This window comes from Lolium perenne, chromosome 4 (genome assembly GCF_019359855.2).
Source record: "Lolium perenne isolate Kyuss_39 chromosome 4, Kyuss_2.0, whole genome shotgun sequence".
Lineage (NCBI taxonomy): Eukaryota > Viridiplantae > Streptophyta > Magnoliopsida > Poales > Poaceae > Lolium > Lolium perenne.
Window position 1 is genome coordinate 285,637,922 of NC_067247.2, and position 15,771 is coordinate 285,653,692.

The 15,771-nt window shown below is 39.1% G+C and overlaps 3 protein-coding genes across 3 annotated transcripts; 2 read left to right on the forward strand and 1 right to left on the reverse strand.

Moving 5' to 3' along the window:
- The first annotated feature begins 58 nt into the window (after positions 1-58).
- LOC127295649 (protein FAR1-RELATED SEQUENCE 5-like) lies at positions 59-2,621 on the forward strand. The gene is made up of 2 exons (XM_051325641.2): positions 59-149; positions 251-2,621. Exons 1-2 carry the CDS (start codon positions 135-137, stop codon positions 1,658-1,660), a joined length of 1,425 nt encoding a protein of 474 aa, XP_051181601.1. The 5' UTR covers positions 59-134; the 3' UTR covers positions 1,661-2,621.
- A 7,607-nt stretch (positions 2,622-10,228) lies between these two features.
- On the reverse strand, positions 10,229-12,130 carry LOC127347681 (uncharacterized). Its single transcript, XM_051373845.1, has 7 exons — positions 12,020-12,130; positions 11,876-11,932; positions 11,712-11,780; positions 10,946-11,596; positions 10,680-10,853; positions 10,482-10,595; positions 10,229-10,387 (listed from the first exon to the last, which is right to left on the reverse strand). The coding sequence occupies exons 1-7, from the start codon at positions 12,128-12,130 to the stop codon at positions 10,229-10,231; spliced, it is 1,335 nt and encodes a 444-aa protein (XP_051229805.1).
- Positions 12,131-14,428: 2,298 nt separating this feature from the next.
- Positions 14,429-15,249, forward strand: LOC127348950 (uncharacterized). The gene has a single exon (XM_051374798.2). It carries the CDS (start codon positions 14,493-14,495, stop codon positions 15,045-15,047), a length of 555 nt encoding a protein of 184 aa, XP_051230758.1. The 5' UTR covers positions 14,429-14,492; the 3' UTR covers positions 15,048-15,249.
- Positions 15,250-15,771: the final 522 nt, after the last annotated feature.

The window sequence follows — 15,771 nt, forward strand, 5'->3', positions numbered from 1 at the left end:
CACCATAGTGTTTGATTGTATTAGACTAATTCATAATTGTTTAAACATTCAGGCATATTGCATCATTGAAGGAAAAAAAATCCGACATTGGACTTCTGGATGATAATCCATGGGGAGTTGGTTTGTTTGAAAACATGGCAATAGAAGAGGTAAACTACCAAGTTCAAAAGACATGTGTTGTTCCAGTGTTAAAAAGCGAAAAATTCCATAGATGAAGAAAATTTCTTTTACCTTACTTATTTCTTGACAGGTAGTGTGTGAAGAACCACAAGTTGCTGCTCCCAGTACTGGAAGTTCACAGAGTGCTAACGAAGAAGCTACAATGTATGCTAGTGCTGAATCAAATGATGGAAATCAAATAGGAATGCTCTCATCAGAGGATATTGAAGATTTCTTTGAAAATGAAAGAAAGAAAATAGAATGTGTTACTGAAAGCAGCATAGAAGAAGATTTGAAACCTTGTATGGGGATGAAGTTCAGTACCAAAGAAGAAGGCCAGCAAATTTTCAACTTCTACTCCAGTGTTGTTGGTTTCTCTGTTGCTGTTGTCAACAGTTATAGAACAACAAGTAAGAAACGCAACAATGAGATAACTAAAGTTGTTATGCAGTGCAACAAGCATGGTAGGACAGCACAAGTTGATAGAGAGCAATTGGTACCTCAAAGGAGAAGCACAGTCATAACAAAGACAGGTTGCAAAGTGGAAATGCGGATTACGGAGAAGAACGGAGTTTGGGAAGTTACCCGGTTAAATCTTGAACACAACCATGAGCTTTCACCAAATAGCAGGTTCTTCCGGTCTCACAAGTACATGTCACCTGAAGAAAAAGACCTCATAAGGACACTGAAGTACACAAACACACCTACAGGCAAGATTGTTGATATCTTAGCATATGTGAGAGGTGGAATTGGTTGTTTGCCATACACAAAGAAGATGGTCAGCAATTATGGCACTGAAATAAATAAAGAGCTACAGAATACTGACATGATGGAAGTAGTAGAAATGTTCAACAAGAAACAGGCAGATAGTCCTGGTTTCTACTATTCATTCCAGCTGGACAGTGATAACAAAGTTAGAAGCATATTTTGGTCTGATCAGAAATCAAGGTTATACTATGAGCAATGTGGGGATTGTCTTAGTTTTGACACAACTTTCCTTACAAACAAATGCAATCTTCCATTTGCGCCATTTGTAGGAGTTTCACCTCATGGGAACACATATTTGTTTGCATGGGCTTTCATTGTCAATGAAAAAGCAGACACCTTCAAATGGTTGTTTGAGCAATTTTTGATAGCAATGCATGGTGTTCCACCGGTGTCAATCATAACAGATGGAGACAGAGCTATGAAAGCTGCAATAGAGGAAGTTTTTCCAAATGCTTTCCACAGATGGTGTCTTTTTCACATCAAGAAGAAAGCAGATGAGAAAATCACTACAGGGTTTCAAGCCAATGAAGGATTGTATGAAGATTTTCAAGACATCATTGACAACTCTTTGACAGTAGAAGAATTTGAGTCACTTTGGCAGCAAATGATTCAGAACCATGGAGTTGAACATATTGAATATTTTGGAACACTTTGGGAAAACAGGCAGTACTGGGCACCCGTTTTTTTTCAAATCAAGGTTTTTCCCATTTATTCAGACAACTGCCAGAAGTGAAGGTACTAATGCTATCTTCAAAAGAGGTGTTGGTGCAAAATTTAGTGTGACAAGTTTCATGAGGGAGTATCAAAGGATTCTAGACACCATACATGATAGAGAGGATGAATGCGATCACAGATCAAGGAACAAGAAAGTTGCTCAGGACAAATATTGGTCTAAGTTATACTTTGAAAGACAAGCACATCACTATTATAACATTGGTATCTTCTGGAAATTTCAATGGATTCTACAAGATATTACAAGGCTGCAGCTACACGAGCAAGAAAAGGATAAAATCTATGTTGTTTTCCAGGCAGCTAATTATCCTCTGAAAGAGCACAAGCCAAGGAATTTTGTTGTGCTTGTTGATACAGTTGCTCAAGAGTACTCTTGCATATGTTGCAAATTTCTGAAAGATGGCATTCTGTGTTCACACATTTTGAAAGTTATGGTTCATTTGAACATACCTGAAATTCCAGAGAAGTATTTCATTGATCGTTGGAGGAAAAAGTCGATAAAGGTACAGTTGATCAAAGAGCCAGAGATACATGGAGATAACCCTGCGCTTATGTTCAATGTACTGTCGAAAAGGCTTGTTCGAACAGCTTCAACTGCTTCAAAGAAGAAAAGAAAGTATAGTTACCTTCTGCAAGAAATAGATAGTATAGAGAAAGTTATGATTGACATGGACAATGAGGATGCGCAATCAACAGATGCAGTAACTATGACTACAAGGACAGTAACAAATGTTAGCTCAGGGAATGATGGTGATGCTACATCTGCTAACATTGAGCTACAAGACCCAGATGTTGTTAACACAAAAGGAAGACCTCGGATGCTTACAATAAGAGAGGCAATCAAGCAAAAAAAAATTACAGTTGCAGTCATTGTGGTTCTAATGAGCACACTATAAAGAAGTGCACAAACAAGGACAAGCACTATGATCTACCTAAGCGCAAGAGGTCAAGGCCTAACCCGATGAATCAGAAAAAGAGTAAGGAACCATCTGTAGTTCTTTATTTTTAGTATTTGAGCAACACTACGGAATTGCTCATGTTTTTAATTGTCGTTGGTGGTAATTTTGGTACATAAATAAGACAGAGGAATCATGTCTTACTTCTCCCTATGTTTTGCAGGTGAGGCAAGCAAGAAGAGCAAGAACAGTAAGCCTAAGAACACAAGTAAGAAGAATTCCAAACAAGATGCAAGCAGTAGCAATGAGCAAGTAGTTGAAGGAGTTGTTCAAGAAGAGTTAACAGGAGAAAAAGAATCAGAAACAGATGTGTATAACAAGGCAGTTTTATCTTGTTCAAATAAATGATGTAATAATCTAGATTTTGATTGCTGAAAATGATGAACATTATGTTTGCTTTGACATTGAATGCAAAATAAGCTTACTCTGAGATTTTGAGCCCTTGTGTTCCGCTGCTATGCTTCTTCATTGTGTTCCGCTGCTATGCAAAATGAGCTTACTGGAAAACATTATATGGGTCAGCAACATTAACTGGAATCATAAAAATTTCATAGAAGAATATTGATTGAAGAATAAAAATCTGAGTAACATATGACAAAAACAGGATAGACAACATCTTAGTAGACGGGAAACCACAGAAGTTTAGTACAAAAACAACATCTGAGCTCAGACGATTACACAAAACACATAGTACGCAACAAATCCCTACTGCATTCAAAATCCAACCATCTTTGGTTCCAACTTTACAAAAGTGAAAATGTCTGTGGTCTTGAGTTTGCATTGAGAAAAAGAAAAAAAATAAGCAAAAGGTCCTAGTGCAGTCCCCATCTCCCGTCATTGCGTTTCGTCATTTTAGATATCATCTTCACATCCCAACCTATGGAGAAAAAATTAAGATTTAAAATTCCGAAGAAAAAGAACAGGTAGATACATAAGCAGAAAATGGTAAAGTATTGGTACATACATCACCAAAGTATTCCAATACAACGGTTTTGTCTAATGTGTTGAACTTGCTGAAGTAAATTTGATTTGCGAATTTGATCCTCAGATTTATGATGTCGGCTTGAGAAAAAGCGTTCTGCATTTGAGTTCTTGGATCATGGATGTCCATGAACTTCATTGTGAACACACCGCAATCGTCACTGGTTTTTTTTGAGAGAACATAAAAACAAGAAGTTAAGAATCATGTATATGTGCACCTGTTGAAACTTTTTAAAAAAGAAAAGTGCACCTGTTGTCTTGCTTTGGGACTGCTGTATATCTTGTTTGGAATTCAGTAAAATCTACTTGGTAGGACATGTGAGGAGTTACAAGAATATTCCACAGGGCAATGAAGTTTTGAATCTATTATGAAAAGAAAAAGGGATGATCAATTATCAGTTCAAATGTGGTACATAATAAAGACTACAATAGAGGTTAGTAAAATTGTAATTTAACCAGTGGTTGTCTAATGGCATTGTGGAAAGGATCTCCTTCATCGTACAGCGAATCACAGAAAGCAAAAACTTTTGCCTTCAAGCACACAGCAAACAGAAACCAATGATTGGCTATAACTATTGAGAATGGAATCTGCAAATAAAATAGAAGTAAAATAAATTGCTTAAATCCTAGATGAACATATAAACTTAAACAACATTGACAAAATGTTTATGGATTATCTATAATGATATTAATACCTGATCTGATTTCCATAGGCGAAAAGCAGAGTTGGCGCCCTCAAAAGCAGTTTGAACAATGTCTCCATTATTGCCATTGTACCTAAGGATAGTTTCCTAGAAGAAAAGTTGTCATCATATAAAATTTCTTTGAATGAAAACAATTTTATTTTGTGTTTTAAATGAAAATGAAAATTGAAAAACTTACCCCAACATAGGGGAAGAAGAAATGCTTTTTGGAAATACTTGGGTGCTTGTCATGGAAAAGTTTGGGACAATAGCATAGTATAAGGTAATTATCGATGTGGCCATAAGGCTCCAAAGTTGCAAGTGACTGAAACGAGCAGTATGCTTTCTCATATCTAACAGCTTCATTACTGTGGAAAAACCCTAGGTATTAGATCTAATGGAAAACCACATGTACATTGACACAAAATTGTTAAAATCATGGAGAAAATATAAATGTACTGACCTTTGCATTTCTGGATCCTTCCCAATAGCTAAGATTGCACTGTAATACCTTCTTTCGGATGGCAAGCATGGAAAACGGCTAGCATTGGTGACAAAAGGCACAAATGGGTCAGTGTACCTCTTACATGGAGCAACATATCTCCCGGGAACAATATTTTGCTGACTTTTGCTTGAAGATGGAATAGAGTTGCTTGATGAGTGTTTGAATATGTTGTTGTCAGTATGGTTGGATATGATATTACTGTGCTCCTGTTTGAAGTTTGGAGGTTCAGATTAGATAGAAAATACCACACTTATTGAACATGGGGAAAAATATGAAGCAAAAAATAGATGAAAATTCGTACCTCAATTGTTGTTGTTGCAATTTTCTTCAGTTTGTTGTAAGCTTCCTCCGTTTCCTTTGACATAGCTTCATATTTAGCCTTGAAGTTACAATCTCCTATGATTTTTACTTCTGGACTTACAGACTAAACAAGAAGAAATTAACAAAAAAAAGAGAAGTTAAAAAACAAATATGAACCTTTTAGTATGAATCAATCTATAGTATACAAAAAAAATTATGAAATGGTCATGGACATTACATCATCAATGATCATGAGTTGAGGATCGCAAACATGAGATGAAAGATCGATAAGTTGCTTAGCTATGTGTGTGGCAACAGCTTGTATCTTCGAATTTGTCACCAATGGTGTTGTCGGGGAATCCTTAAATTGAATATAAAGTGTGAGAAAGAAGTTGAGCAAATGTAAAGAAAAAATAATTACATAAAAAGTTGCAGAAGTTTAATACCACTAAATTTACAAAATCATTCTGCGAGACCTGCGAGACAGTTTACTTGGGCGAACAGCTTGCCGGAGCCCACATACGAGAAACTAGATCGCGTGTTGATGGATACCGAATGGGAAAATAAATACCCTCTGGTGTCAGTCCGCGCACTAGAACGTATTGAAAAACTGTCTGACCACGTTCTCATCCTTTTAACCACCGGGAATCCCACACGTGTTTGTAAACGGCCGTTCAAATTTGAACTTGGCTGGTTATATCGAGAGGGATTTCATGATATGGTTAAAAGGGTGTGGGATAGACCAGTCGGGGGGAGTACGCCCATTTTGAGATGGAATAATAAAATGTGTTCTATGCGCAAACATCTCTCTGGTTGGGCTGCCCATACAGCTGGTATTCTTTAAAAAAAAGTCTCGCTTATCAAATGTGATTGATGAGCTTGAGGCTGTTGCGGAGACTAGACCCCTGTCTACACATGAGATTGAGCTTAAAAATCAATCCAATGAACAGATGGCGGGTCTTCTTCGCGAAGAGGAGCTCAAATGGTATCAACGATCCAAAGCTCAATTCATCTTGGAAGGAGACTCGAATACGCGGTATTTCCATGGCTTAGCTAATGGGAGACACCGAAAAAAACGTATTCACTCTCTCATTCAAGATGAAGGGTTGATTGAAGGCCATGAGCAACTCAAGTCTTACATTACTAATTATTATAAGGGTTTGTTTGGTCCTCCGGAGGAAAGTACTTTCTCTCTTAACGAGGACTTAACGGATGATATACCCCAAGTTTCTTTGGAAGAAAATGGCTTGCTAACCGCACCTTATACCGAGGAAGAGGTTAAGAAGGCAGTTTTCCAAATGGAATGCAACAAAGCACCGGGTCCAGATGGGTTTCCAGCAGAGTTTTATCAAACTTTCTGGGATACTATTAAATCGGACCTTCTAGATTTGTTCAGTGATTTACACATTGGACAACTAGAATTATTTCGTCTAAATTTTGGTGAAGTTATCTTGTTACCGAAAATTAATGAGGCAAAATGGATCCAACAATATAGACCCATTTGCCTATTAAATGTAAGTTTCAAGATTTTCACGAAAGTGGCCACCATTAGACTTAATATGGTTGCAGATCATGTTGTTTTACCATCGCAGACAGCCTTTATGCAAGGACATAATATCCTTGATGGAGTGGCGGTTTTGCATGAGACGGTACATGAGATGCATTCTAAGAAATTAAATGGGGTTATTTTAAAGCTTGATTTTGAGAAGGCGTATGATAAGTTAAATGGTCTTTCCTTCAACAGACACTCAGGATGAAAGGCTTTTCGCCTGAGTGGCGAGCTCTAATTCATGACTTCGTGTATGGAGGTAGTGTTGCAATCCGGGTTAATGATGACACCGGACACTACTTCCAAACACGAAAAGGGTTACACCAAGGAGATCCGCTATCTCCGATGTTATTTAACATCGTAGCGGATATGTTGGCGGTACTCATAGAGAGATCCAAGTCCGATGGTCAGATGGAAGGTGTGATTCCACATCTGGTTGATGGTGGCTTATCTATCCTTCAATAGGCTGATGATACAATTCTTTTTATGGATCATGATCTTGAAAAAGCTCGAAATCTGAAATTAATTTTAGCAGCTTTTGAGAAATTATCAGGATTGAAAATTAACTTCCATAAAAGTGAATTGTTCTGCTTCGGTGATGTCCAAGCCGACGTAGCTCTGTATACAGAGTTATTTGGTTGTGGGCAAGGCCAATTTCCGATTCGCTATTTGGGTATTCCGATTCACTATCGGAGACTGACAATTGCGGAATGGAAATTAGTGGAAGAAAGATTACAAAAACGCCTCAGTAGTTGGAAAGGTAAATTGTTGTCCCTGGGTGGAAGATTGGTACTCATTAATTCAGTACTAACTAATATGGTACTGTATATGTTATCATTCTTCATCCTACCAAAAGGAATTCTGCATAAACTCGATTATTATCGATCCAGATTCTTTTGGCAAGGGGACAACGAGAAAAAGAAATATCGGCTGGTTAAATGGAGTATAGTTTGTAGTCCCAAAGATCAAGGAGGGCTTGGAGTTCATGACCTGGAGGTCAAGAATTCAGCTCTTCTGGGTAAATGGCTTTTTAAGCTACTTACTGAGGATGGGATTTGGCAAACTATACTTCGGAGAAAGTACATCGGCTCGAAGACATTATCTCAGGTGGTTTGGAAACCTGGGGATTCACACTTCTGGGCTGGTCTTATGGCGACAAAAAATGTCTTTTTTCGCCATGGGACTTTCTCCATTAAGAATGGAGCACAGATACGTTTCTGGGAAGATGCTTGGCTCAACAATGCACCCCTATGTGAACAGTATCCCGCTTTGTATAGAATTGCGCGTCGCCAAGGTGATACCATTGCAACTGTAATGGCTACCTCACCCCCGAATGTGACGTTCAGACGGGTTTTACTAGGACAAAGGCTCGTGGCATGGAACAACCTAATCCAGCGGCTTGGAGATATTCAGTTATCGCCAGAGCCAGATGAATTTCGATGGAACCTCCACGTAGATGGTTCTTTTTCTGTAAAATCTTTATACATTGCGATGCTACTTTCTGATTTACCAGTTGATAATAATAAGAAAATTTGGAAGATGAAGATACCATTAAAAATTAAAATTTTTGGATGGTATCTTCGTCGAGGGGTTATTCTCACCAAAGACAATCTTGTTAAGCGGAATTGGCACGGAAGTACACGATGTGTTTTTTGTCATCATGATGAAACCATCAATCATTTATTCTTCCAGTGCCAATTTGCGAGATCTATATGGTCAGTCATCCAAGTAGCGTCTACCTTGTATCCTCCGACTAGTGTCGCTAATGTCTTTGGCAATTGACTTCATGGTATCAGCTCAAGGTTTAAAATGCTTCTTAGGATGGGGGCGCTAGCAGTTATCTGGGCGCTCTGGCTATGTAGAAATGACAAGATCTTTAACGATAAAAATTGCTCTTTGTTGCAGGTTATCTACAGATGCACAGGTATTCTCCGTTCGTGGTTACCTCTTCAGCGTGTGGAGAACCGAGACCTATTTACGGAGGTCTGTACACGGTTGGAGGATACGGCGAGGGATACTTTTTCCCTACATTGGCAGCATAGTCTACGGATAGTTGCTCCACCTAGCTCTTAGGCGTTATATGATTCATCGTTCCGATATGTATTTCGCCTATTTTTGTTTTTTTGTAACTTTGGTCACTTGAGACAACAAATGGCTGTGTGCATCCTGGTTATGCAGAGGCTGGATGTAATTGCTTCTTCAAGTAATAAAACATCCTTTATCGAAAAAAAATCTGATAGTCTAATAGGAACTATTGGTGAAAGAACTTTCATGGCAACATCTGGTTGAACCTGAACATTAACATCTACTACACAACCATTGCCCTCATTCAAAATAGGAACTGGTTTTGCTGAAAAAGAAAATTTGTAATATTCATGAGATAAAGCCTAGAGAAAGTGAAAATCAAAGTAGTATAAAAATTCACTTAGAAATGTATTATAGAAATTACCATTGTTTTCTTGAAATGAATCTACCACGGGTGGTTTGGAAATTGTTTCTGTTTCCGGAATATCTGTAATTACAAAATTACAATACTGAGTCATAAGAGATAAACCCTCAAAACTAGATAGAAACTCTTATATGGAAATCGAAAAGAAATATAGTATGTACACTGCATATACACTTGATTTACATAAGTATTTACATTAGATTTACATTGTATTTAGAGTGGTAAGCTACTCATGCAAAATTGTTGTATTTACTCTAGATTTACATGGGGATTTACAGTGGTATGTCGTTCTCTATTTACAGTTGTAAGGTTCCTTCATAGAAAAGAAAGCTTCCTCCATATGTACTCATGCTCTATAGATTGCATATGCATTTCATATATACACAATGACTACAAAACGACACCAAGAATGCATATGCATTCCATATACACACAGCTAGGATGCAGTATACTGTATATACACTTGATTTATGAAAAAAATTGATGTATTTACACTATACTTACAAGAAAATTGATATGGGAAAAACAGGGAATTTGTACCAGATTTATCAAGCGGTGCATGACCTTTATGTTTGGATAATAGCTTCGCCAAATGTTGGTATTTACCGGATGCAAGCTTCCCTTTACTTATAGTACCTTTGTTAACCGAAAAAATAAAACAGTATATAAGTCAGTATGAAGCAACACACATGAGCGCTGGAAAAGAAAGAGACACATTTGCGGAAAACACAAAAAGAGAAGAGAGTAACAAACTTACCACTATCTAAGTCAGGGATGTCTGCCGTCTCAAAAATGTTATGTTGCTTGTTTCGTTCTTGATGAATCCCTAGTCAAAATTTAATGTAAAACTATGTAAAAATATTTATGTGGCATACTAAATATATATGGCATGAACACCTTCATTTGCAGAAGTGAAAAACATGCACAAGTGAAAAATAAACACCTTCATTGCGAACTTTTGTCGCCTTATCAGTGCCATTGTTTTGCAATCCGTGAGGAAATTTAAATTGAAAAAGATTTCCCGTACAAATTAAAATCAAGAAGATGAGACAAAGGAATTCTTATAAAATAGCTGACAGGAAGGGTTGTGCAGCAAAAGTCCTTACAAAAAAATAATTCGGAAAGCATAAAAAAGATGCAAAAAGGCTAACCTATTGAATTGTTGCTGCATGAAGGCTGAGGAGCATGCTGGGAATTTTGCAAACAGCTAAGCACATCGCATACTAAAGAATGTGACCAGGCTTCAAAATCTTTAGGTTTGCCAATATTGTTGGTGTGTATGATTTGTACAATATCATCAATGACCTTTTAAAACACAAAAGGAAGGAGAATGAAAAAAGACTAGTACCAGTAAGGATATATAGGTAAACAATTTATAAAAAAGAATAGTACCAAATACCTCGTTAGTAAGGAAAGATGAAAACAAACCCTTAAGCTTGCCATTGAGGTTGAAAGGAGAACTAAAAGTTTTTGAGAACTTCTTGCATGAATCCTTTCCAAATGACCTTTCGACCTTGAAGAAAATAAGTGTGTGAGATATAGAACACTAGCATGGTATTTTCAGAAAAAAGAATAAGTAAAAATACATTTAGAGAACCTGGTAAACTGAAGCAGGAACCAATCGCTTTAATGGCCTTTTCCCAAATGATTTGCTGCTATTTTTATCCATCTCGGAGTATTGCCTAATTCTGTTACCTTTCCAAACAAGTATTCGTGGATACTCATCGGGAAGTGAATTTAATCCAAATTCAACACTATCAAGATATGAAACCTAAGAAAAGAAAACAAAATTGAAGTTAGTGCATTAAAAATTGACAACTAGGAAAGCTATTATATGTTAAAGGACCAGAACAAAACACTCACAGCTAGAGCATAGTGGCACCCTCCAAAAGTGATTGTACGTTTTGATAGTTTCTTTGTAGCCAGCTTGAAACTTCGTATGCTAGTAATTAGCCAGTCATATACAAACTTGGATAGATCATATCTCGCAAAACTTTTACAATCTTTGAAAATGTGAAAGTACTGTGTGCTTGGTAAGAGGCTTGAGTTTGGACACAAGAAGCTTGTGAAACAAACTAACATGAAGCAAATGAAAATATCTTCATCTGACAACTCTTCCCCAGAGATTAGCTTGTTGGCAAATAAGTTGACATTTGGAATGGAAGTTACTTTGAAATGAGATAACAGAAATTCACGACCAGCTTCGCAATCAGGGACAAGCTCAATTCCACCAATAGGAAGATCCAAAATATTATGGATTGTTTGCTTATTAACAGGAATGAATTTCTTTGTTAACTGAATTTCTGAGGAATTGGTGTCAAAAACACTTGCTATCCATTTCACAAATCTAAGCGGGACATCTGTTTTCTCAAATTTCAACATGCATTCCATTCCATAGAGTTTGATTACATAAACCTGCTTATCTGTCAATGCTTTGATTACTGTTGAAAACAATTTTCCGGAGTACCTTGTACACACTTTTCTGTCTGCGGTCTCCATCCTTGACTTCTTAGACTACAAGTTAAATACATGTTGAAAGTTAAAAAAAACTATCCGAAATCAGAATCTAGTTGCTGAGAGATGCTGCTGATATCTTTAAAATGAACTAATAAAAAAATTGGAGACACACCTGATATGCAGGTATTGGATTATCACGGATGTTGCTTTGCATTATTTTCCGTTTAAGGCTCTTAACTTTCTGCAAAAATAGAAACAAAAACAGGTACACGAAAAAAATAAGTTATATCTCAATGAATAACTTACATATAACTTTCACATGTGTGAAGAACTAACATTTTTCATGTAAAACTCAATGAGTGCCTTATCAAAATTGCTATCTCTCACATTGTCCTGTTCAAAAATAGAAACAATACATTCATGAGCAGTTGACCAGAGGGAGTACAAAGTAAAATGAAATTCATATACACAAAAAAAAACCTTAGACACAGGATTGCAGAAGCTTTCTTCATTGTCTTCTGATGAATCATCTTCTAATAAATCATCTTCCACTATGTCTCTACTTGCAAAGTTTGTGTGAAGTTTACCCATAGCTATGATAAGTTGAAATAAATAGATATCAGAACATACACTGCATATATACTTTATCTACACTACATATACAAATTGAATCTACACTGCATATACAACTTATCTACTCCTACCGGGCATATACACTTGTATCTACACTGCATATACACTTGTATATACACTGCATATACACTTGTATCCATACACTTGTATCTACGATTGTATATATACTCTATTTACATTGCATATACACTACATTGCATATACCCATATACTCTATTTACATTGCATATACACTATTTACAATGCATATAAGGCTTACAATGCATATATACACCGCATCTACGACAGTATATACACACCTTTATATGCGCTATATTTACATCACGTCGATGCATTTCACACACAACACAGAGAATACCACCAGCAATCCACAACACTCCACAAAAAAAGCGACACACGGGAAACACCCTTCCCGCACACGATTGCAGGAACTTGAAGAAACTTATTCAATGGTCACGGTATACAATTTATCTACACCAACCGGCGGACCAGACATTCAAAACAACCGAACCATAGATCCAGCTTTGCAGGACAAGAATAACTAAAGTTGATCAAACCTGATCCTCAACTATCGCTTGAATTGGAAGAATCAACAAACAGGAACAAATCAACAAGTAGAATTGTGATATGGTCACTATCTTTGCAAATTGCATCTCCATCCCTCTCATTACACTACATATACAAATTGTATCTACACTGCATATACAATTTATCTACTCCTACCGGACATTGTATCTACACTGCATATACACTTGTATATAAACTGCATATACACTTGTATCCATACACTTGTATCTACGATTGTATATATACTCTATTTACATTGCATATACACTACATTGTATAAATGCCAACTGTAAAAATGTTCAGAAAACTACACATAGACAGAAAACAAATCCACAGAGAAAACAATTCAACACACTGAATTTTCCCCTAGGGAATGCATATAGACAGGACTCTCTCGTGTGGTATGCGGTTGTCGGGTACAAGGGAGTGAGACAGCAAGTGACATCTGGCCAGGACCACCCAGTGGGCCGGCCCCGTTGGGACCCATCTGGCAGTGGGTCGATTTGCTCGGTGAAAGACCACTGAAGAAATGTCCAGTTCAAACGTGGAACGTCGAACTGTGTGAGTGACAACCTCTGTGACTACCAAAAAAGGAAAATAAGTTCAAATGGGGATTGTCTTAGTGACAACTGACAACCTTTGGGAATGCCAAAAAGAAACATGCGTCTGGTGCATGTGCACATAGCACCGTGTAGAGCTTCTAGGAACGGTAGGAGCGAAATGTAGGAGGAAGATGGACCATCTCTCTCAACCACGCAGGGTGTCGGAGTACCGTGGCTTTGTGACTACAATGACTACAATACACATGGGCATATATACACAAATAAACACTCCACCCACACTGCATTTACAACCAAAAATCACTATGTATATACACAGCATTTAGGCATTTACATTTCAAATTACCTCTAGGTAAAAGCTATGAAACTCCAGATCACTCAACACACACACAACACAGAGTACATGGGACTACGCCACACAGAGCTATACTAGGAACTTCCCCACTCCGATACAGTTCTCCTGCACACTATCTCCACGAAATCGACTGAAACCCGCCGACGAAATCGACTCGTCATGAACAAAAAACCACAGATCCAGGAAAAATCCGCCACCCACAGCACCAAAATCCGCCACCCACACCACCAAATCCGCCACCCCACAGCACCAAATCCGACACCGAAAGCACCAAATCCGCCACCAAAAAGCACCAAATCCGCCACCCAGACAACTAGAAAATGCTACACGCAGCTCGCCTACACACTCACGGAAGTCGTTGACGGCTAGAAACAGCGAGGGATTTTTGGGTCGACGCTTACCTTGAGGATGAGCTCGACGTACAACAATGGAGATGCGCCCCAGCACCGAGGACCCCGCAACCCCCACTCCCACGCGCAGGTTGCGGGAGGGCGCAGAGACCTGCGCTCGACCGCGGCGGACGGACTTCTCCGACCGCGGCGGACGGGCTCGTCTCCGACCACGGCCGCGGCGATTTCTCCCCTTCCGCGCCGCTCTCTCCCCTTCCCCGCCTCGATTTGGGTCGGAATGACTTCGATGCGAATGAGGATCCGTTGAAGCTGATGTGGGCCCCCGAGCGAAAAAAAAACCAGCAAACGAAAAACCGGTCAAACCATGTGTGAGCCAAAACATGACTTTTGCCAGATGAAAAATACACGCTACAAAATTCGAGTGATGGCAAATTAGAAAACAACCTGAGTGATAAACAGCAAAAGTGTAAAAGAAATAACATTAATCTATGTCGGCCGGCGCGGGTGCGGCCGCACCGAGCGGAGGGAAGGTGGTGATGGCGGACGGGAGCATGCGGGCGCTCATTGAGCCCGTGTCCGTGGCGGAGCTAATGATGGACCACCCGCGACACTTCGTCGTCGACGCGCGGGTGCTGCAGCATCGGAAGGGCGGCGCCGGCGGCGGGGCCAGAAAAGTCGCGCCGCTGCCGGCCGACCACGTGCTGGGCACCGGCGGGCTGTACGTCCTGCTGCCGGCCACGCGCGGCAAGGTGTCCGCCGACGAGGCGCGGTCCAAGTCAATGCCCGGCCGGCTGATGAGGAAGATGTCGTCCAGGAGAGCCGCGACGCCGATGGATCAGCCAGCCAAACACGAGGCGGCGACGGCCGCGGCCGTGGCGGAAATGGAGAGGAGGGAGGAGCCGGTGCCGACGGAGACGGACGGGTTCGAGGAGCACCGGCCGGAGTTCCTGAGCCGGGAGCTGTCGTGCAGGGGGTGGAAGCCCAGCCTGAACACCATCGAAGAGCGAGTCATGCCCAAGAAGGTCTCCCATTGGCTCTTCTGAGTTTCTGTCCGATCGATGACCGGAGAAGGTGAGCCGAGTAGGCTTCTTTGACTTGTCATCGTCGGGATCTAGTAATCTTTTTCTTCCCTTGCTTCCTTTTCTCTTTCTTTCTTCGCTAAAATGCTTGTTGTCTATGTCCGTCAAATGCATGCGTAACGAAACATGTAATTTGCATTTGATGAGACTAGGAAACATGCCCGTGCGTTGCATCGGGAGAGAAAAACGCAGGAACAAAAATATTAAAGTTTAAATTTATCTTACGTCAATTTGGTGCTCATTCATCCTTCATAAAATATTTCTGTTGATTTGTTAATATGAACTCTCCTTTAAAACATAAAAGAGAGGAAATGACACAATAACTTCAAACAAAGATAACACATTTTGATGAGATACTCGAGGATATAACACATTTTGATGAGATACTCGAGGATATAACACATTTTGATGAGATACTCGAGGATATGCAGAGTATTTATTGAACTATGTAGTCTCAAGCTAGATTGCAGTTTTCAATTATTCATCGACAAAATCTAGGTAGAAACTACTCAATCTAAAAAATGAAGAGAAGTAAAAAGTTGCCAATATTTTTATAATAGATAAAAGTATGATTGAGATGCACTTACAAAGAACCAATTACGTAACTCAGCAAAAAAAAAAAAAGCTAGTACCTACCTGTTGATATTTCCTGAATATTTTTTTTATCTCGCCGATCAGTTTCACACAG

Excerpts from the sequence above, each read along its gene's own strand:
- LOC127347681 (XM_051373845.1), bottom strand. The coding sequence starts at position 12,130 with ATGGGTAAACTTCACACAAACTTTGCAAGTAGAGACATAGTGGAAGAT. Across the intron at positions 10,596-10,679 it reads TTCCTGCTTCAGTTTACCAG|GTCGAAAGGTCATTTGGAAA; the intron begins GTTCTCTAAATG and ends ATTTTCTTCAAG. Across the intron at positions 10,388-10,481 it reads CATCTTTCCTTACTAACGAG|GTCATTGATGATATTGTACA; the intron begins GTATTTGGTACT and ends GTGTTTTAAAAG.
- LOC127348950 (XM_051374798.2), top strand. The coding sequence starts at position 14,493 with ATGTCGGCCGGCGCGGGTGCGGCCGCACCGAGCGGAGGGAAGGTGGTG.